Genomic DNA, 21,881 nt, shown 5'->3' with positions numbered 1-21,881 from the left:
CTAAATTTGCTGATAACACAAAGAGATGTAGGAAAAACATGTTGTGAAGAGTTCATAAAGAGGCTACAAAGGGATATAAATGGGTTATGTGAGTGGGTAAAGTTCTGGAAAATAGAGGATAATCTGGGGAAGGTGAAATTATCTATTTTGGCAAGAAGAATTAAAAAATAAGCATATTATCTAAATGGTGAAAGATTGCAGAACTCTGGGAAGAAAACAGGTAGGTCCTCTACTGCATAATTCACAGAAGGTTAGTATGCAAGTACAGAAAGAATTAGTAATGCTAATAAAATGTTATTGTTTATTATGTACAGAATTTAATGTAAAAGTATGGAGGTTATGCTTCAGCTACACAGGACAAAGATGACATCACATCTGAGTTCTGTATACAGCATTGGTCACCTTATTGAAGGAACAATGTAAATACATTGGAAGCAGTTCAGAGAAGGTTTACCAGACTGATACCTAGAATTAGTGGATTGTCTTATGAGGAAAGATTGGACAGGCCAGACTTGTATTGATTGGAGTTTCAAAGAGTAAGAGACAACTTGCTTAAAATACAAAGGTCCCAAGGGTGAATGTCGGAAAGTTGTGGGAAAATTTAGAACTAAGGGTCACTGTTTAAAAGTAAGGGGTGGTCCATTTAAGACAGAAATAATGAAATTTCTTTTTCCCACAGATGGCCATGAGTGTTTCGAATTTTCTTCCTCAAACAGTGGTGGAAGCACAGTCTTTACGTCGTTTTAAGGCAAAGTAGATAGATTCTTAATTAGCAAGGGGTTAAATGTTATTGGGGAGGCAATCAGATCAGCATGATCTCATTGAATGGCAGAGCAAACTTGAATTTGCCGAATCCTGTTCTAATTCATATGTTTGGTTGTAATATTGCTTGTCTCCGTCTGTTTCAACTTACCGGCGACTAAAACCCTCAATGTTACCTCCTGAAACCTTCTACTTTGCTCTTGTTACCTTCAGATACAACTATTCCTATGCTCTCCTGGCTGATCTTCAATTATCTTGCATAAACACACGTAAAACTTTGCTGTCATATCCTAACATGCATCAAGTCCCTGTGATGGCTGACATACATAGCTTAACTTTATTATTTTCATCCTGGTGTTCAAACCTCTCCCTAGATTCCTTCAGTCTTTGAATCTCCAAGAAAACTATATTTCTCTTATTCAGATCTCTTGTGCATCCCCACTCCCTTTGCTCCACTATTAGTGGTCAAGACTTAAGCCCTGAAATTTCTTCAAAAATGTCTCCACATTCTTTAAGATTCGAGGCAAATGTCATCAGAAGTCTTTTCTCCAGGGGAGTTAGCAGTGCTCACTGCTGATTGAAGAGGACAATTATTTATAGGCTCTTGGGGCTCAGAAACCCTCCACACAAAATTTAATAGGCATCTGGATGACCATATGAATAGGAAGCGTTTAGATGGATATGGTCCAAATGCTGGCAAATGGGACTAGATTAATTTAGGATATCTGGTCTGCATGGATGAGTTGCACCAAAGGGTCTGTTTCCGGGCCTGTACATCTCTATTTCTCTAAACGCCTGGTTTCCACAAGTTCAGAAGGAGACTTCCTTCGTTATCTGTGGAGAGAACTTGTTGAGTTTCTTCAGCAATTTTTGTTTTTGTTTCAGATTTCCAGTACGCGCAGTTCTTTGTTTCAGTCCTTCATTATCTGGGCCTTGTTGTTGGATCCTGCAAGACTAGAATGTCTTCATTACGATGAACGTTTTAAAAAAAACAATTTCCTGATTTAAAGATTTGTGTTAACAGTTCATGCAGGCTTCAGTTTGCTGACAGATTAGTGTTTTATGAAGGGGACCCGCCTCTGAAGAAGGACATTCAGTTGGCTCTTGTTCTGATGACACTGGGCCACACCCAGTCTCACCCTAGTGGCGTAATTCAAATCGTCTTTTTCCAGGGCTGCTATGGAGGCTGTTCCTGCTGCCGAATCTGGTAGGAAATCCCCTCCCCCAGTTTTTTTTAAAATGTGAAGGTTGGTATAAGCGACAAAGGCAATTTGAACGTAGAGGGTGGGAGAATTTATGATCGAAGAGTAAGATGGAGTGAAGTAGGTCACTTATTGAGCTTCAAAATTGAGCGAGACTGCGCGGGCTGAAGCCTGTGGCCTGCGGAAACAGCGACACAATCAGGGCAAACGTTGAAGGAGAGAGCGAGGTGGGGGTGAGAATATATGGACAAAGTAGAGTATTCGCGTTTTCTTCTTCCTCCTCTAATCTTTCAGAACTCGATATTTTTAAGAAAACAAAGCTAGATTTTCCTCATGATTTTCTCGACGCAGTGATTCACTGCCCGCCATGGTAGGGGAGACGGGCGCAATTTCCGGCTGGTCTATCATGGCGGCCTATGTGACGGACGAGACGGGTGAGTGCGCTTTTTTTTCCTGTTCCTAGGCGCCAAAGGCAGCGAAATCTTTACCCCGATCCCGGTCGGTGGCACTCCCGAAGGCAGTCACCTTTTTAAATGTTCACCGTTAATTCCTTTTTTTTTTGCTTAAATCGCTAAAGTCCCGCGGCCGCATTCGTTATGAGCTTTACCAGAGCGCCTGCCGCCCTGAATAATCGGGAAAATCCGAGGCGGCATTTGTGGCCTGGAACAAAAACAATACCAAATCACACTCGTAAACTCGAGTTGATGAATCTTGTTCTCTTTAAATGACGAATTGAAATGTTCTGATGCTCACAAGGTTTCTTGGCGCGTTCAGCAAATTCGCTTCATAAAATTCCAAAACTGATTTTTAACGAATTTTAAGCCTTAAATTCACTGATTTCATCTTGTACTAGATAAGTGATGGTGTCAAAAGTACATTATTTCTGGAGTCTTTATGAAGTGTCAGAAGACTTGAATGATACTGTAAGTTCACTTTCCAATAGCCAATAAATTTCATATTTTGAAATAAAAACAACTATGGAGACTGGAAATCTGAAACAAAAATTGTTGGAGAAGCAATACACTGATTCTGGATGAGCTGAAGTACTGTCCCTGTTTAACCATTTTAAATTTATTTTTCTCAAATTAAACACTTTTTGATTTAAGTAAAATGGAATGTGTAACCACTCGTTTGAGATGAGCTTTTGCTGCTATTTCCCCCACTTGGGCTCAAGATGGTGGACATTGTAAAAAGGTTTTTTTTAAAAAAAAGCTAGGAGCCTCCTTGAAAGGAAAAGTTGGTAACTGGACATCAAGCTGTGCTCATGGACACTGAGAGGTGCTGATCAGTGCAGGTTTGCAGTTCTTTCCTTTGGAATTTTTAACCTATTGTTACATTTGAGAAATGTTGAGGTATTATCATCTTGTGCATGAAAGATAGCTGATTAGATATTGGATAGCTACTGTATTCCTGCACTAATTCTTCATTTGCCAAAGTTTCGCTGGTGCCTAACCTAGAGTTTTGCATTTTTCTAATTGCTGAAACCTGACTTTTCCAATGTTTTTCCCCTACTTCTCACATAGGGCAGGGTGAGAACTGAGGATATGAAGAACTGTTTAAGATCTCTTAATGTTCAGTGGTTACCAAACATTTAGTTTTACAATAAGATTAACAGTGCTATTTTTTTTCCCACTGATCATTTGGAGCATAAAACTTAGCTTTGATAGGACTGATTTCAGTAACCGCTTCTGTGCTTCTTACTACATAGAATCCCCTATTTAAATCTCGTAAATACCCTAGTCAATATTTAAAATGTTCTTTCTCCATATTTGCAGGCAAATATATTCCTGCCTCTCAGCGCCCTGATGGGACCTGGCGGAAACCAAGACGAGTAAGGGAAGGATATGTACCTCAGGAAGAGGTGCCAGTGTAAGTAACTTTTCTTTTAAGAAACTAAGTCTTTGAAAGGCAAAATTATTTCCAACTTTCTGTTCTAAGAAGTGATGAGCAGTCTATTTGCATTACCTGGTCTACTAACTGCCATTCATAATGCCCCATAGTAGCTGTTGCTTCCTTGAATGGTATGTCACTTGCTGACTACTAAATGTACAAGGGTTACCTGGGGGTGGGTTTAATTTTTTTTTGAGGACAAAAACCTTTTTTCCACAAATCTGTGCATGTGATTTAAAATTTTAAATTGTAGCCAGCCATCAAATATCAGCTTTATCCTGCGAAGTGACAGTTGAGTGAACTTGCTGGTTGGCTACTGTTACCGATCTGAAAGTGCATTTTGTTGCTGTTTTGATTTTCCCCTTTCCAACCAAATCTTTTGGAGAAGACAGCTGTCTTATGCTTCAAAAGTGATAGTGATATGCAGTAGAAATGAGCCTGAGCTGTGCCTTCAATTGTGTAGTGGCGTGTTCATAGAATGTAAAAGGATGATCATGTTAAGGGTTTTTAAAGAAAGAAAAGTCTTTATATTGAAGTAATTTCCTAATTGTCATACTGACTCAGTTAACAAACTAGACATTTTGAAAGAAGAGTAAGTGACGTGGAGTCCAAGAAAATTTCAGTTTTCTAAAACTGAAGCAAGTATGACTCTTTTTCCCTTTATCCTCACAAGACTTTCCTTAAGATGAGGTAAAGAAATCGGTCTTCAATTTTGGGTGAAGGGGTTTAGGGTGTTTCCACCATTATAGTTAGGGTAGAGAGTTATAACTAACAAAGATCTTTGCAGTGAGTTTCGGACAGCAGTGACAAGGTTTTGCTTTTCTTTACTGATTAGTCAGGTTTCGATTTGATGGCATGAAAAGCACTTGGTTAATCTACTACCTTTTTAACTCATTAATCCTGTTCATAAAATCATTGTAACAGCCCCAACGCAATAGCCGAAGCACTGTCACATAATCCGATACAAGTCTGGCCAGTAATACTGGCATATAGAACCATTACCTTGTATTACTGCTTCTTTAAAGCAAACGTCAACATGTAGATGTCGACTAATGCAGTGTCCACATTGCAACATTTGGGAATATTTTTGAGCAGCTATTTATGGGGTTATGGCTTCCAGAGACTGGGTGGTCACAGTCATGTTACTGAGAATTAGACAACAGTTGATTTCAAAGAGGAAAATAAAATTACATTAAGCTGTTCCTCTTGACAAGCTGTGGGATACCGTTACAGGCTTTTACAGCCTGATTACTCGCATGGTATTTTAGTCACCGTTTAAGATCTAGAGAATGAAGGAAATTACCTTTTTATTATTACTTGTGCAATCCCCCCACCGAAAATCCACTCTTGAAAGTACTAGCTCTTGCTGAAGTTCTCCATTGCAAGTACCCATTCTTGATGTGAGAGTTAAGATAATTTGTCAGTAGATTGTTTGGCTGGGAGAATGCATCAAGAACTCAATGTCTGCAAATGAACTTGTTGGTAGATGAAACCAGATAGTGAATCGTGCCTTTTGTTTTTCCTTTCCCCATTCCAGTCAATCAGGTCCAGGGCTTGTCTATGTACCTTTTACCATAGATAAGCAGGGAACTTTAGTTTTTTTTGGGGGTATACCAAATATGTCTCCAAATGGAAAACTTTTTTCTAAGCAATGTGGATTTGGTTTTCATGTACCCAGGATTTTTTGCTCTAAAAGTAATTAACACACAAATTTGGACCAGAAGTAGGCCATTTAGTCCCTCACGTCTACCCTGCCATTCAAGTACAGCCTATCTGTTTTGAATTCCACATTTCCATCTACCTTGGAAATCCTTAAATTCTTGTTGGGCAGGGGAATCAATCTACCCCCACCTTTAGAAATATTCAGTGCGCTGCCTTCTGAGGCAGTGTTCCAAGTTCACAACCCTCTTGGAGGGAAAAGAAAATCTCCTCATCTCTGCCCTAAAAGTTGACCCATAATTTTTAAACAACGTGCCCTAGTTCTGGGCTCCCTGATGAAAGGACGCATATTTACTTTCTGGGTCCATCTCGCTTTGACTATTCAAAGCCTTTATGGATCTTTTTAAACAACCAGTTCAGGCATTTTATGGTACATCTCTGGAGCAGGTGGATCTTGAACCTAGCCCTTCTGGCTCAGAGGTAAAAACACCACCACTGTGCCACAAGAGCATTTCACGATCTTCATATGCTTAATCAAGTCACCTCTCACTTCTAAACTCCGTTGGAAGTAAGCCCAGTCTGTCCAGCCTTTCCTGAGAAGACACCCTGCTTTTCCACGGATCAATCTAGTGAACCTCCGATGCATTGACATTCTTCCTTAAGTAAGGAAATTAAAACTGCACGCGGTATTCAAATGCGGTCTTACCAATCCCTATGTAACTAAAGCCAATGCTTCTTACTTTTACGTTCAACCCATCTCATAATAAAGGAAAGCATTCCATTAGTCTTAATCACTTACTTATACCTGTGTACTTTTTGTGATGTGTATTGAACTAGATATCCCTACACCTTGGAATTCCAAGTCTTTGTCTACACACGTACTCTGTCTACTTTTCCTGCCAAAGTGAACAGCTTCACGTTTTCTTAGATTGTACTTCAATGCCAGATTTTTGCCTACTCACTCGACCTACCTGTCTGTACCCTATTTGTTTGCATCACAACACACCTTCCAATCTTTATTTATCTGCAAATTTTGTTACCATGCCTTCACTCCCCTAATCAATGTTATTGATACATGTTGTATAAAGCTGAAACCATGTCAGGCTATGCTTGTTGCAACCTACCAGTTGGAGAAAGTGTCATTTGTGCAGACTGTTTTCTGCCAGCCACACTCTTATCTATGCTATTATGTTGTCTCCACACAATGAACTCCTCCATTGCACGACAACCACCTTTGTGGCACCTTGTCAAATGCCTTCTGGAAATCCAATAACTTACATCTGCGGCCTCTCCCTTATCCATAGTATATCTTGGCTTCAAAGAATTCCAGTAAATTAGTGATCTCCCTTTCATAAAAAACTTCAAAAGTAATCGGAAAGAATCAGTATGCCCAGCTTTAATGACCTTAATTGCTTCTGATACTGTTCCCAAGGCTGCCATTAAGCTAACTGGCCTAAAGTTTCCTGTTTGGTTTTTTTTTTGCCTTCCTCCCTCTTTTTGAATAGTGGAGTTACATTGATACTTTCCCAGAATAAAACAAAGTTTAGAAAATTAACACTAATGCATCTACTCCTCATTAGCATCCTCTTTAAGACCCAAACCTGCAATACATTAGGACTTAAGGATTTATCAGCCGCAGCTTGATCGGTTTGCTTGGTGTTGCTTTCTTGTTGATTTGTAATTTCGTCAAGTTTCTCTTCCCCCTTCATCCCAACCATTTCATTACTTACTAATTCTGCATACTTGCTTCTAGAGGACCAATGCTAATTTTACACTCTGTCCCTTTTTTAAAGACCTGCAGAAAATCTTCGCATTTGTTTTACATTTCTAATTAGCATCCCTCTCTTAATACAGTATTTCTTTCTCTGAATTAATCTTTTCATCATTCCCTGCCCTTGTTAATATTCTGCTGAATTACTGAACCTGCTACTCATGTTTTGTGCAAGTATGTGCATTCTTAAGTTTGGCTTCCTTAATTTTTTTTAGTTAACTACAGATGGGTCCTCTCCTTAGAAATACCCTTCATAGTAGGGGTGTACTTATTCCAAGTGTTTTGAAATATTTGCTTAACTGCCCATCAGTGATCTATTTCTTAGCCTAGAATCCCAGTTCATTTCAGCTTTCATGCCCATGTAGTTGCCCTCATTTAAGATTTTGAAGTACTGGTTTAAGAACAACTTTCTCACCCTTTCAACTTGATGTAAAAGTCAATCATATCATGGTTGCACCTATGTAAGGGTACCTTTAACTATTACAGGCACCAATTTTGAAAATTCCACTCGGAAATGAATAGTTGGTTGTTCTCTCTTCTCCCCCCCCCCCCCCCAATAAAAATAAAAAGAAATTTCAGTCAGGATGAACTTTGAATAAACCTCTTAATGTTTCTTGGCCCATTGGGTGACCTTTTGCTCAGTTCATGGCATGTGCAATTGTGTGCAAAATGGCAACTCAAAAATTGAAAGAATGTTATTTTACTCAACAGGCATTACATTTGCAGGGGCATATCTTCTACATCATGAAAGGTATCTGAACAGTCTTTATCGCTCTCTTATGATGTGTATTGCACACCTTCTGATTCCCATGCTCGCTCACTGCGCAAAGTAGCTTTAATTATGGCTTATTCCAAAATGTCAATGTTAAGCTTTGCCTTTATATAGGAAAACCATAATTTGGCACCAAGGAAAGTAAAGTTTTGAGTTTTGCTAGATTGTATCATGCCCACCCTACTGCATTTTGTAGCAGATTGTTGAAATACATTTGGCTTTTCAAAGTGGTGTGCAAAGGGCTATTTGTTTAAAACTGTTTCAGCAGGTGGCTTTGAGTTAACACCCTCTTGTGAAAACTTAAGCTAATTTGAATGTTAATAATCCAGTTAGCATGTTGGAAATTCTGAAGGTCGTCAAGAAAGACGGGAGTTTATCACAAGTCATTGCTTCGTCCCTAATAGTCTTCCGAAGTTTACATTCACAATTGGTCATGGTGTATCCAGCTTTCTCCTTGCCCTTCTCTGAAACTTTCTGGTGTCTCTGGCATTGCAACTGGTCATAGTTACAATATTTTCAGATTGAGCTGTGATAGAGATGGGGTATACAGGAGCTCTTTGGGGTGGGGTGGTACAGGGAAAAGGAGGTTGGGGGAATTGGAGTTTGAGTCTGAGGGTAGTGAAGAAATGGTAGAGTGGAGGAGTGTAATAGAATGGATGATCACGAGAATGGATCTATGCCTTTTGAAGTCTCAAATCAAAGCCTTTGGGTGACAGAATGATAATTGTTGGACACATCAGCCACTGGTTGGGCTGTGATGCTGAACAAGAGGAATTTTAGATCAGTTTTGAAATTGAGCCATCATTCATTAGTCACCCATCAGATAAGGGGTTGATGTAACTAGGAAATATTTTAAGGCATTTAATGTAAATAGGAAGATTGTAGGCTGAAAGAAACTTTTTAAAATTACTAGTGTTGGAGGTGGATTGGTAGCCAGTTTGAAACAGACTATGCAGTAAATGGGGAGGAGAAGGGAGGTTTTGTCAGAGGGGAGTAGCATTTTGAGTACAAGTTGAGTTGCCATTTATAGTTTAGGGAGGAGTATAGAGAAGAGGTTGGATATAAGTTAGGAGAGACCTTTGTACGAAGGGGCAGTGGCCCCAGCAGATTAGATCTAGTTTTGCATGCAGTCCAGGCAGTGGGGGTGCAACTTTTGGCTGAAATCGCCCCAATTGTAACTGTTCACATTCTCCTTACCTTTTATTAGGGAAAGCCAGCAGACTTCTGATGTTTCTGACCTACTTTCTGCGAGTTTAATTCACTTGAGGTATTGTTTGGTTGTGGTGGTGGTGTTAAATGTAGATGATTTCTTACTGGTCAGGTAACGTGATATTGACAGTACCATCTACAAGTGCATCACTGCTTAGAATTCTGAGACTTTGTCACTTTTAGTGTGAGCTTGTTATTTTAAACTTTCCATCTTTCTTTGTAATTTCATAATATTTGCTCCCATCACTCTATCTTCCATCCTTTTTATCAGCCCTAATAAACAGCCTGAAATTTAGTGCTGTGAAACCTCGTGCTAGGCTCAAGAGTTCAGTTCACTTTTTGGAGCTTGCTAAATCCACTTCATTCTTTTTCAACCTTGATCTACGGTTTCACCTCAGTTCTCCTAAGTAACAAGAACAATATGCTTTAATGTCCTTTTTTCTCTCTTCAATACTGCCAGCCCAACCCGTTTGTTCTGCTCGCAATATTGCACGCGCAAACGTAAGCGTAATTTGAAGATGTTTAATTTCATATTCTGTCAGTGCCATACTAACCTCTCATCCCCACCAATCTGGATTTAGTCATTTGTGACTGTTCAGCTGCTGTGCACATTGCCTGATTTAGTGTGAAATGCCCCCCCCTTTTTTTTTGATGCTACATAGGTTCATCAATAATAAGCAAAAGTCTGCTTTGTTACACTAAAGTGCAAGATTGCTCAGAGCAGTGCTAAGCTCAGACAAGTAATCTATTTGTACCTGTTGACAAGCCAATTTGTTATCTATCTTTTCATATGCCAAAGAGAACTCTTAGCTAACTACAAAAGATTATTGAGTGGTGCAAAATGTGCACAAAGAAACAAATTTTAAATACTGCATAATCAGTCATTTGCAGTAGCTATTTGTTGTGTAGACGTTTTGCTATTTGTGAACAAGTCATCTGGCCTAGCCCCATTTTCCAACATTTGGCCCAATATCCCTCAACCTACCCATCCAAATACCTTTTTAAATGTTGTAATTGTATTCACCTCCACCACTTCCTCTAGTTTCTCGTTCCATGCACGCACCACCCTTTGAAAAAAGACAGAGGGGCAACAGTGTCCACAACAATCTTCCCCTTTCACCATACACCTATATCCTCTAGTTTTGGACTGCCACACTGCAGGAAAAAGACTTTGGTTATTCACCTTATCCATGGCCCTCATGATTTTATAAGCCTTTATTAGGTCAGTCCCTCAGCCTCCGACATGAACGGGGGAGAAAGGGCCAGTGGTTTTGGTCTCTCCCTGTAACTCAAACCCTCTGGTCCTGGCAACATCCTTGTAAATTTTTTCTGCACCCTCTCAAGTTTAACAATATTCTTCCTATAGTAAGAAGACCACAATTGTATGCAGTATTTTAAAAGGGGCCTCACCAATGTCCTGTATAGCCCCAACATGGCATCCCAACTCCTATACTGAATATTCTTACATTCTTACAAGTAAAATCTTACATTGTGCTATTTTGCTTTTTTTAACCTAAATGCAAGTGTGTTTTAAGATACTGTCTCATGATATTCTAGATTTTGGGATTTTCTGCAAACTGCCAAATGGCTGTTCCAAGAGAACATGTCAGATTGACTTATTTCAACTAATTTTCACTGCTTTAGGTGATGTGGTTCAAACAAGCAGCAGCAAAGTGGCTCATTTACACTTTACCATCTCCAGGCTGGGGCATAATCAGCTGCATTTTCTTTTGTAACTAACCTGCAATTTCTGAGGGATGTTAATGGATAATTCACACTCCTTTTAAGCAGCCATTTGTGAAAGGAGTTTGTTTCCATATTCCTTGACAGCCATGGCCACACTTAAAATGGCCCAGTAAAAGACCATTTTCTTTATGCATAGATAGGAGAAATTATATTGGCTGTTAACATTAAATAGTACCGTGTTCCCAATAACCAGAGTCAAATTTGAGGGGTATCTCTGTCAGTTACTTTAGTTGCACAGTTATCCCAGATGATGTGCAGTAATTGAAATCTTTTTCCATGTGTAAGTGTGTTGTACACTGGCTGTTATATCTACTGAAGGCTGGCTGTGCCTGCTGCAGGTAAAACCCCTCTCCTCTGCTGCCCATGTAAATTAGTTCTCCTTTTTCTTCTCTTTCCCCCAGATACTCTCTTTGCAGCCTCTAATTTGAATGGGATCTAGCTCATTGGGTGATTCTTAGCCTCCCATCCCAAGTGGCTATTCTTTGCCGTTTCTCAGTGTCAATAGCTGTTTAGCTGCCAGGACATTACAGCTGGGCCTGATTCTACATATTCATCAGTGTCACCGCACTGCTGAAGGATAAAAGTATTCTCCAGTATTTGACTCTGGTTGGGGGAGGAGGAGGAGGTCTTGAAATTGATATGGCAGTAATATACTTGCACGTCAGATGAGGATGACAGGATCGGGTTTGTCTCTTAATTCCCTGTATGGTTGGCACACTTAGTTTAGGCACAGAGCAGTCACTTGAGTGAGAGATACCAGAAGGTGACTAGTGTGCATGAAGTAGTAGCTAAACAAGAATCAGGAAAAGAGAAAATCAAAAAAAAAACTTGTTTGTGATAACGTGGTCTGATTGTGTATCCCACTTCGCATGGCCTGTTATTATCTGTATTTGTTGTGTGCAGGTACGAAAACAAGTATGTGAAGTTTTTCAAAAGCAAACCCGACCTGCCACCTGGCCTTAATCCAGATGAAACCGCCAAAAGCAAGCAGCAACAGTCAAAGCACGACGGAGAGCTGGCTGGGTTATCCAAGTCAGCTAAACGCAACCTCAAGCGCAAAGAGAAGCGCAAACAGCAGCAGGAAAGTGACGGCACCGCCGAGGCCGATGAGCTGAGTCAAACATTGCAGAAAACCACCATTGGCGGCGGTGGTAGCAGTCCGAACTCTCAGGCTGTTGCGTTGCAAGGTGATCACGATGGAGTAGAGAAGGCAAAGAAGGTAAAAAATCTTAAAAAGAAACTGCGCCAAATTGATGAACTGCAGCAAAAACTAGACTCTGGTGAGATTAAACAGGCGACCAAAGAGCAGCTGGACAAGCTGAGCCGCCGAAAACTGCTGGAGGAGGAGCTGGAGGGTTTGGAATTGGGTTTATAGGAATAACTGTTGTATGCTACCAAGAATACTGGGAGAGTCATTGTTCCATACCGGCACAAGATATCCACACCAAATAACTACCAGATAATACAGGCTCGCATCTTAAAGAGACTAAGGGTCATACAATAAGACAACATCGCCCATGCTGGTGCTCATGCTGCCTTTCACACTGTTAGTTTTATTAGAAATGGAGGGAATATTTTCCAAAAATATCATTCCTAAATCTTGATACTGAGGTATGGAATAAATGTGCTGTTCAGTGGACTGCATTGGGTATTCACTGTCAGACTACGTGACTTCAGAATATTGTCTAAGCACTGCATCTGTCGTTGCGTGCTTAATCTGGACTAGGGGATTCGCTGTGTCAAAAGGCCTGATCGTCTCGTTCTTTCATTAGGGGGAGAACATCCAGAGTTCACTGCAGCAAACGTGTTCAAAGCAACTCCCACCCCCCTCTCTCTTTTTGCGTATTCAGACTGTGAAACACTTAATGAGGGGAGTAAGATGCATTTTTGATTGGGAACATTACAGTAGAAGTAATCCTTTCTGGGATACTGCTGCACTTCTGATTTTTGTTCTTAAATTGTGCTTGCTCCCATTAATGAGATGGGAATAATTGCTACTTGTATGTCTCCCATGTGGTGAGCACTTGTCCAAAGGCTTTAATAAAATCATTTTTGTCATTCAAAAGTGCTGAAAGAAAATGATCAAAAAGCACTTTCCTCATGAAGTGCTGACTGTGCTTTCACTGATATAAAGTTAATGATGCAATACTGGTTTGAACTCAGACTTGAATGGTGCCGTTAACGTCTGTTCATCTTTGATTTTTTCACTATCTTGTTGCCATAAGTATAATTTCAGAGTTGTGCGGCATTTGCTGTACGTGGACAGCAAGCATCGCTATGTATTATCGAGAATTTACCTACAAACCAGCCATTGTGCTTCAACGTAGTTCAGTCTACACTGCATTCTTTGGGACATTTCAGAAACGAGGTGCAGTATGAGTGCAATTCTTAAGTCTATATTGACTGCAAATGTATACAGTATAGGACTGCACACTTGCCTGGTGGCACTCAATAGGGCATGTGTATTGGAGGAAGAGATACCTTGCCCATTGAAATCTTTGGATATGTAAGAAACGTGACAATGTCTATCATAAAGTTTCTCTATTCAGGTAATGGAGATAAATTCAAGGGTGAATTTGCAGTATTTCACATTCACAACATAATATAAAATTTCCAGTCAATATCAAGCATTAGCTATGGATGGGTTTGAAATGGGCTCTGGCATTGATGGTCTTGCTGCCAAATGGCAATATTTTGATGTTGGCAGGAGAAACCTTTTAAAAGCTGTACAGAGATTCTCTGCACCAACAATATATGCAGGTAATGTTTCTGCCCTTCTGCTGACAGCCATCTCAAACTTCCTCGTGTCAGAGAGGTAAATGTCTACAGTCAACTAAATTCAGTGCTTGTAATGAGGTTGCCAGTTAATGTATTGGCTAAGGGTTAAAGCCATATTTTATAAACTTTTAAATAATTGCCCATTCTAGAAGAACAACAAAATCAACTTGCCCAGTTTTTTAATTACTAGACAATTTATTTTTATGACCCAATTAAGGATTGAAAATTATTAAAAGCTGCCAATACTATATTGTTTGGAACTTTCCACGCTTTTAGTCCTTGTGTCATTACCATTTTAAATTTTTTTACTATACTGTATATATTTTAGATGTACATTTTAGGAAAGCAATCTGGAATGATAACAAACTTCTTAGATATGGGTTTAAAATGGCAGCTGGCAATCAGTGTAAATTTCAGTTTTGTTTTTTTTGACTGGCGTTCTGTTTGAATCTATTTCACACTTTGATATATATCACCCTTTTAAACATTTTTAAGTGGTCTCTGGCTAAATGTCAGAAGGTGGTACACATAGCTGTGTTGCATATAGGTCTGACGTGAGCGATGAATTCTGTTTGTTTTGAATCACTTAGTGGTTGTAAATCAGCAGCAAGGAGCTCCTTTGTAGAGGGCTCAAGAATGGCTGTTTGGGCTGTCTTGTCATTCCGGCCTGCCAGATTTAGTTTTGCATGGTTGTTACCTGGTTTCTGAAACACTGTCATTGCTACAGGTTCTGAGAGTTCAGGGTGTGTGTATTATCCCATCTGCATGCATAACAATGGAGTACTTGCCTCAACCTGATACTTAAATTGTCTTTATTAGCTGATTTGTACTGAAGCTTGTGTTTCATCACTGCTTTCAATAAGAAAACTTGCTGTAAACTTGGGACCAATCCAGTCTTAAAATGGGTGAAACTTGTTGCTGCAAGCATGTGGCAATAGATTAAAGACTGCTGACTGACCCAGAGGGCCAATGGAAGATGGGTTTAGTTCTCCAAGGAAAGATAGGAATTTTTGGAGGATCAGGTTCCCTGACCTGACCCGGGAAAAGTTACACTGGCAGAAGCCTGTTGTACAAGCTTCAGTTAAGACCAAGTTAGATTTTGATGTAGGGGAACAATACTTTTATAAATTCAGTTGGTTTGTAGTATTTAAAGGTGCTGGCGTATGATTACCAAAGTGTTGGCATCCTCTGGTACTGGAGATGAGCCAAGATGATTTTGCTGAAGAGCATTCAACCTAGGAATCTTGTGCTCCTATTACATCCACATGTGGCCTCCTTTCAAGAGTCTCTCATTCCCTAGCCTAGCAGCACTGGTTAATTGTAGTTCTCCTCCTGCTGTCCCATCCTAGATGGGTTAACACAGATTACAAGGGAATGAACATTGGGTCTAGGACTTAAGAACTCTATACCACATTTGGATATTTGCCTATTAAGGCACTGGAGAGCTTTGGAGAAAATCGCCAGAAATAATTGTCAAAATAATTAACCAGCGCTAACAGATGTGCAGTTTTCTTTTCTTTCAAATATTTGTCCATTTATCTAGATACTTGGAAAGAAGAGGGGTAGAAAACGAAAGCGTCGAATGTGTTACCACAATATAACTAAGACCATATTCTGTACATTATATTTTTGTTTAGCTTCAGAACCTTTTCCGTTACCGATCTTCCTATGCCACTTCCTGTTGCCCCAGCTTAGCCTGATAGCATTTTGGTAATTCCACAAACAAGGAATACACCCCATGCTTGCTGCGCAGAAGTAGGTAAAATGTGAAAAAACACTGACTTTGGAAGTTGTATTATAAATATAACTTTGACATTTTGAGCAGTATTGATCATCTTGGTGTGAGTTAAGCAAACCTAAGACACTAATCAGTGTTAGTTTTCTTTGTATGCTTTCTCCAAATCTTTCTGAAGAATTGATCAGTTATTGGAAGTGGGGGTCAAGTTGACTTTCCTGTCTTAACTTTGGGAGGTTGACCCATTTGTAATATCCCTGCAGAGACTGGCTAATAACTCAAGTTTATATTATACCTTGAAATGCTGCATTGAGCAACCAAGTAATTTAGGGAACTTTCTTTCAGAAGCATTCAACAGAAATTTGCATCTAGCAGGTGGTTACCACAGTTTACAGTGCTACATAAACCTGTTGGGCTTTCGCCCCGCAAAGAATTGAAGTTCTATTTATTGATATCGGGCCACTATGAAATTTCGATACATGGGATTTGGAGAGCTCCAGTATTCACCCCCAATCTCCCAGTTCTTGGTATTGGAACATTTGAATTGAAACAGGACTGAAACTTAGAAAAGTGGAAATTTTAAAATGTTTTATTCTAAGTAACTATAACAAATGTGTTGCTTGCTGTGTTGTGGATTATCAGTGATGTGGTACAAAGCTTTTCCAGATCTAGTGAATAAAGTTGAAATATGTTATCAACAATGCCTGTTCTTGCTTGCTTTTCGCTAACTGTTCACCCAACATTTGGACGAATAATGGTAAATTGTGGTATCTCATTTGATTTGCTCTTAGCCCAGGTTCCAATTTGTAGCTTGTTAAACCAGTTGCAATGGAACTAATCTCTTACACCAAACATTTAGACTTCTGAAGTGTTGTATAACTGTATAATAAAAGGGTTTTTAAAAATAAAATCTCTGCAGTATGATCAATATCAGTGAGTCTCAGCATTTGGTGTTGAACTCAATTTCTATACTACAGTAACGTATACAAAATGATAGTCAATCCCTGCAGAGACTGGCTAATAGTGCACCTGCCTTTTAAACCTGTAGACTGTGGGACAAAGTCCACCTCAAGACTTGGATCAAAGCTGCACGTGCTCTCATGCAGTTCTGGTGGAATGCTGGACTGTCAATGGTTTGTTCTTTCAGCCAAGCAAGTAATCCAATGCTCCATCTACCTTTTGGATGAGTGCAAAATATTCATTGGTACTCTTTGGAAGGAGAGATTCTGTTGGTGTCCTGACTACGTTTTATCACTCAATATCACTGACCAATCTTCTAGTTATTATACACTTGGTGTAGAATGTTACTCTGTGCACTCTGCTGCATTTCCAATGTATGCAACTGAACACACCACTTGGATAAAATATGCTTTGGACTATATTGAGGCTCTGCAAATCTTTGAAGGCGCAATTACCTTCTAGCTTCAGATTGCCATTATTTGATAAATGAAGGGGTTGAGTTGGTCACAAGTCAAAATCGTTGTTTTAAGAAACCTTCTCATCATTGAATATGCAGCCTAGGTAGGTTTAGCTCCCATATCTGCTTGGACTGAGTTAATCTCAACCAGGAAGGCAATGTGAGACACTGCAATTGTCTCCCATATGCTTAGCTAATGGCAATAACCTGATTCCCCATGCTCATCGCAATCTATTTCCCATCTGGCTGCTTTCGCTGGTTGAAAACTAGGCCAGCATTGTTAATGATGGCACCTATTAAGATACTCTTCAAATCCGGATGACCGAAGTAATGAAAGAGCTGTAACTCCACAAACAACTGTGACTAGAAAGAAAAATTAGAAACCATTAACTAGGGAATCCTTAGTTGATGCAGTTTAAAATGTTAACTTTGCTGCAGCCTAGAGTTGCACAACAATTTGTCTTTTTAAACAGATTTTCTGCAGGTTGGTTTTGCAATGTCTTGGAAAATCTGTCTGACTCCTTTCTTCTATCTGCAGGTCTTGGTGTCCTGCAGGCTGTGCTTAGTCTTTTAGTTGATTTTATGACAAAGTTCACATTACACTGTTTTAAATGCGTGGGGAACCAGAGAAGAAAAAGCTGGTAAATCAAGCTTGAATGTGGTTTAGTTGTAGTGCTCACCTGAGTCAGAAGGTTGTGAGCCCAGGTCCGATTCTAACGTACAATCTACGCTGACAACTGCAGTGCTGAGGGAGTACTACAGTGTTTAATCTCCTGGGCCAATGTTTAGCCATAAAGCAATGCAAATTAGATTATCTGAAGATCATGTTGCTGTTTGTGGGAGCTGGCTGCCTTGTTTCTTATGTTGCATTGAAGTAGATGTGCTTCAAATATATTTAATTGGCTGTGAAGCACTTTGTATGGCCCTGAAATTGAGAAGTGCAATATAAATGTTTTGAGAGTGCTATAAGAATTATTTTCCTTGCCATGCAATCTTCTTTCAGTTGAGAATATGAAGTTGGTGACTGAAGGCTGGGGGGGGGGGGGGGGGAAGGGGGATGGTGGTTGAGGGATGGTATTGGAGAGGCCAGTTGAAGCAACGTTTTCATGCAGAGGGTGGTATGTGTATGTAATGAGCTGCCAGAGGAAGTGGTGGAGGCTAGTACAATTGCAACATTCAAAAGGCATTTGGATGGGTACATAAATAGGAAGGGTTTAGAGGGTTATGGGCCGGGTGCTGACAGGTGGGACTAGATTGGGTTGGGATATCTGGTTGGCATGGACAGGTTGGACCAAAGGGTCTGTTTCCATGCTGTGCATCTGACTCTAAGTCATGGATTGCGTTGAGTTGAAAATGTAGTTTTGGGTTCATTTTTAAGGTGAATTCAAGGTGATTACTTTTGTTTATGCTTATCTATGCTCACAAACATTGCTTGAACCTTTGACCGTTCGTGAGGCTTCTAGAAGCAAGAAAGCCCTGAGGTTGTTTATACCCTGAGCAGAAACTGTGTTCTGGTTTTTAATAAGTCAGCAAGCAGAGGAAGGGCAGACCTAGTAGTTGCTGAAAAGTTTGCTCTGGCTAACCAAAGCAACAGCTCAACTCAGTAAGAATGAGAGAGAATTGGGCCAAGTAGTTCAGGAAAGAAAATTTCAACGAGGTAGTCAATGCCAAGAGTGTGTCTGTGGGTGTTTGGTGGGTTATAGCATGTGACTATCTGTGAACAACTATACTTGGACCTGGAACATGAATATTCATCCTAGACCTGAGGAGCCTTGACCCAGAATGAAAAGAAACTCCTTCAGATAATGCATGTGATTAACAAATCTATTGGAATGGAAGCCATGCTGTGGTGTTTTTTTTTAAAAAGTGCTAAAATGGGTTATTTGAGTTTATGGTGGAAGTTTACAGTAAATTGTTTAGAATGATGTCTAAGTCAAGATGTGACTCATTCATGTCAAAAGGTTTCACTTACAGTAATTTTAATATGTATAATAGGGACAAAATTAGAAATCAAATTAAATCTAACTAAAAAGTGAAGTTGCCACAGCTTTATCAGACCATAGGGCTGCTCTTATTAGATTTGACCGGAGGGTCACCACACCTCTCAGGGGTGAGGTTGAGAAGGGAGGCCCTTCATGGTCACCTCATGGTAGGAATTGAAACCAACTGTTGGCATCACTTTGCTTCGCAAACTGATTGTCTGGCCAACTGAGCTAACTGACTCAATATAAAAGTAATTATTATGGCAGATGGTAACTGTCTCCCAAATGTTAACTCTTCTTACAACAGTTCCCCTGAAGGACATCTGGTTTCGAAGTTTCACACTTGTTGGTCAACAGCATTTACAGTTCAAATTCACTTTCCCTCCATATTCCATCCTTTCTAATGGTCTTGCTTGATATTTCAGGTCAACACTTGGAAAAGCTGTTTAGATTTCGGTTGCGCAAATTTGTATCATGCTGTTGCTTTATCACATTTTGAATGACAAGCTCTTAGTGTGACTGACCACTAACTCCTTTTTTTTTGGAGGATGTGTGCAGCACTGCCAAGGCCAGCACTTATTGATTATTCCTAATTGTCCTTGAAAAGGTGGTAGTGAGCTGCTGCATGCCTTGTGGTGCAAGTACAGCCACGCTGCTGTTAGGGAGCAAGTGACAAGATTCTCACCCAGTGTCTGGCATGATTACTGCAGATGGAGGCCAAATGACTCGACTCACCTAATTCCTTTTTTCCATACAAAACTATGTGTGCGCCTTTGTCACAGCCTCTAACTGCCTGGTTGTGCCAAGATTCTGGAAGCACTCTTTGATAAATTTTCTTCACTTTTTTTCCCATATCAAAGTACCAACTCTGGCTCCCCAGACAAAAAAAAAACCCTTGTATTTAATCTTAAATTAGTGCAAGTCCCAAGGCACAATCGGATGCGAAATACCCAATCTTCAGTATCTTGCCTGGGAGCCCATATGTTAGGCGTGCTAGTGCAATGAACACATTTTGCAACTTGCCATCCACAAATGTTATGCAGAACACCGATGCCACTACAAAATCCAGGGGTTGCTGCTTTTGTTATAGTGCCCCTACTAACAGACATCGGCTCATGATAGCCTGAGGAATGAACCTGGGATATTGTCCGTATGACTATTCTGCGAGGCAAGCTAGTGGTAAGAAAGTGTACTTGTGGGTTCTTTATATGCGAATAAATGCCTGGATGCTCAAGGCCAGCAATTTGAGATTAATTTTAAGAATTTTCTTGTTCTTCAGCTAACCTGTTTCAGTTACAGCCTACATCATACACCCTCGTGTTAGCTGCTGCTTAATCAGCAAATTCAAGTTGGTTTTAATCTGGATTCTGGTTTGAGATTTGTCATCTTTTTCCTATCTGCATATTTCTATCCACTAACGTGGACGTGTTGTGGTGTTTGTGTACGTTATCGGGCTATGTGCCAGCAAACACTTCTTTTTTTTTTTGTTACCAGACTGAATCTAGTTAATCATTCTATTCAAAGTTTGTGAGAAGATTTTGTAGCTCGGGTGCTCGTTGTTGTGGTTCTGTTTACTGAGCTGGGAATTTGTGTTGCAGACGTTTCGTCCCCTGTCTAGATGACATCCTCAGTGCTTGGGAGCCTCCTGTGAAGCACTTCTGTGATGTTTCCTCCGGCATTTATAATGGTTTGTCTCTGCCGCTTCCGGTTGTCAGTTCCAGCTGTCCGCTGCAGTGGCCGGTATATTGGGTCCAGGTCAAAAAGAGGAAGAAGAACACCTCTACAATGTATTTGCCAAAAACGGATACCCCTGCAATTTCATCAACAGATGCCTAAGGGAAAGACAACGCATGAGGATGTGCCACAGCCTAAAGGACTAGCCAAGTTACCATACATCGACAACATTTCTGAACTGACAGCCAGACTACTGCGACCACTAGGACTCCTAACAGCACACAAATCAACAGCCACTCTCCGACAACAACTCACCAGGACAAAGGACCCAATACCCAGCATGAGCAAAACCAATGTAGTGTACAAAATCCCATGCAAGGACTGCACAAAACACTACATAGGACAAACAGGAAGACAGCTAACGATCTGTATCCATGAACACCAACTAGCCACGAAACGACACGACCAGCTATCCTGAGTAGCCACCCACACAGATGACAAGCAATATGAGTTCAACTGGGACAACACTACTATTATAGGACAAGCCAAACGGAGAACAGCCAGGGAATTCCTAGAGGCATGGCACTCATCCAAAGAATCTGTGGACAAACGCATCGACCTGGACCCAATATACCGGCCACTGTGGCGGACAGCTGGAACGGACAACCGGAAGCGGCAGAGACAAACCACTACATAAATGCTGGAGGAAACAACACAGAAGCACTTCACAGGCAGTTTCCAAGCACTGAGGATGTCACCCAGACAGGGGACGAAATGTCTGCAACACAAATTCCCAGCTTAATCATTCTATGTATAACTTACAATTGCTGTTAGCTGCTGACATGCAGTTGTAATGGACAAGCTTAGTACACCAACCAAACTTTGGTTTCAGAGTTTATTAAACTTTTCCTCCTAGGTTACATGCGTGTTGGTCTTGCTTCTATCCCTTCAGTGTCATGGATGGTAACTATGCTTCAACCAACATCATGAAAAACACAAGCTGGTGGTGGTTTTATAGATGTTGTATGATCTGCCTGTTCACAAAATAGCTGTCTGTTTTTTAATATATCCAAAACAGTACTTGGTATCCCAAAGCAATTTACTGTCCTGTAGTCTAGCAGTACATCAATCTATTTTTAAGATTTAGTGTTGCAACTAAGCAGGAGTCAAGCATTGCAAATACAGCTTTTCCTGGCCCAAGATTGAACTGTTTTTAATGTAAAATTGTGTATCTGCCTCAATATCAATTACCTTAAACATCAAGATGTTTCACAACTTCATGAT

General features: G+C 40.2%; 1 protein-coding gene across 5 annotated transcripts; it reads left to right on the top strand.

Annotated features, from left to right (window-relative positions):
- The first annotated feature begins 1,899 nt into the window (after positions 1 to 1,899).
- pym1 (PYM homolog 1, exon junction complex associated factor) lies at positions 1,900 to 16,434 on the top strand. 5 transcript variants are annotated; one of them, XM_060821009.1, is made up of 4 exons: positions 1,997 to 2,191; positions 3,740 to 3,833; positions 7,996 to 8,035; positions 11,915 to 16,434. In XM_060821009.1, exons 2-4 carry the CDS (start codon positions 3,809 to 3,811, stop codon positions 12,384 to 12,386), a joined length of 537 nt encoding a protein of 178 aa, XP_060676992.1. In that variant the 5' UTR covers positions 1,997 to 2,191; positions 3,740 to 3,808; the 3' UTR covers positions 12,387 to 16,434. The 5 variants fall into 5 exon arrangements, with proteins under 5 accessions (XP_060676991.1, XP_060676992.1, XP_060676993.1 ...); XM_060821010.1 differs by lacking the exon at positions 1,997 to 2,191 and adding an exon at positions 2,245 to 2,398; XM_060821011.1 differs by lacking the exon at positions 1,997 to 2,191 and adding an exon at positions 3,084 to 3,258.
- The last annotated feature ends 5,447 nt before the right edge of the window (positions 16,435 to 21,881 follow it).

Source organism: Hemiscyllium ocellatum, chromosome X (genome assembly GCF_020745735.1).
Source record: "Hemiscyllium ocellatum isolate sHemOce1 chromosome X, sHemOce1.pat.X.cur, whole genome shotgun sequence".
In the NCBI taxonomy this organism is placed as follows: domain Eukaryota; kingdom Metazoa; phylum Chordata; class Chondrichthyes; order Orectolobiformes; family Hemiscylliidae; genus Hemiscyllium; species Hemiscyllium ocellatum.
This window is presented reverse-complemented; position numbering and strand designations above follow the sequence as displayed.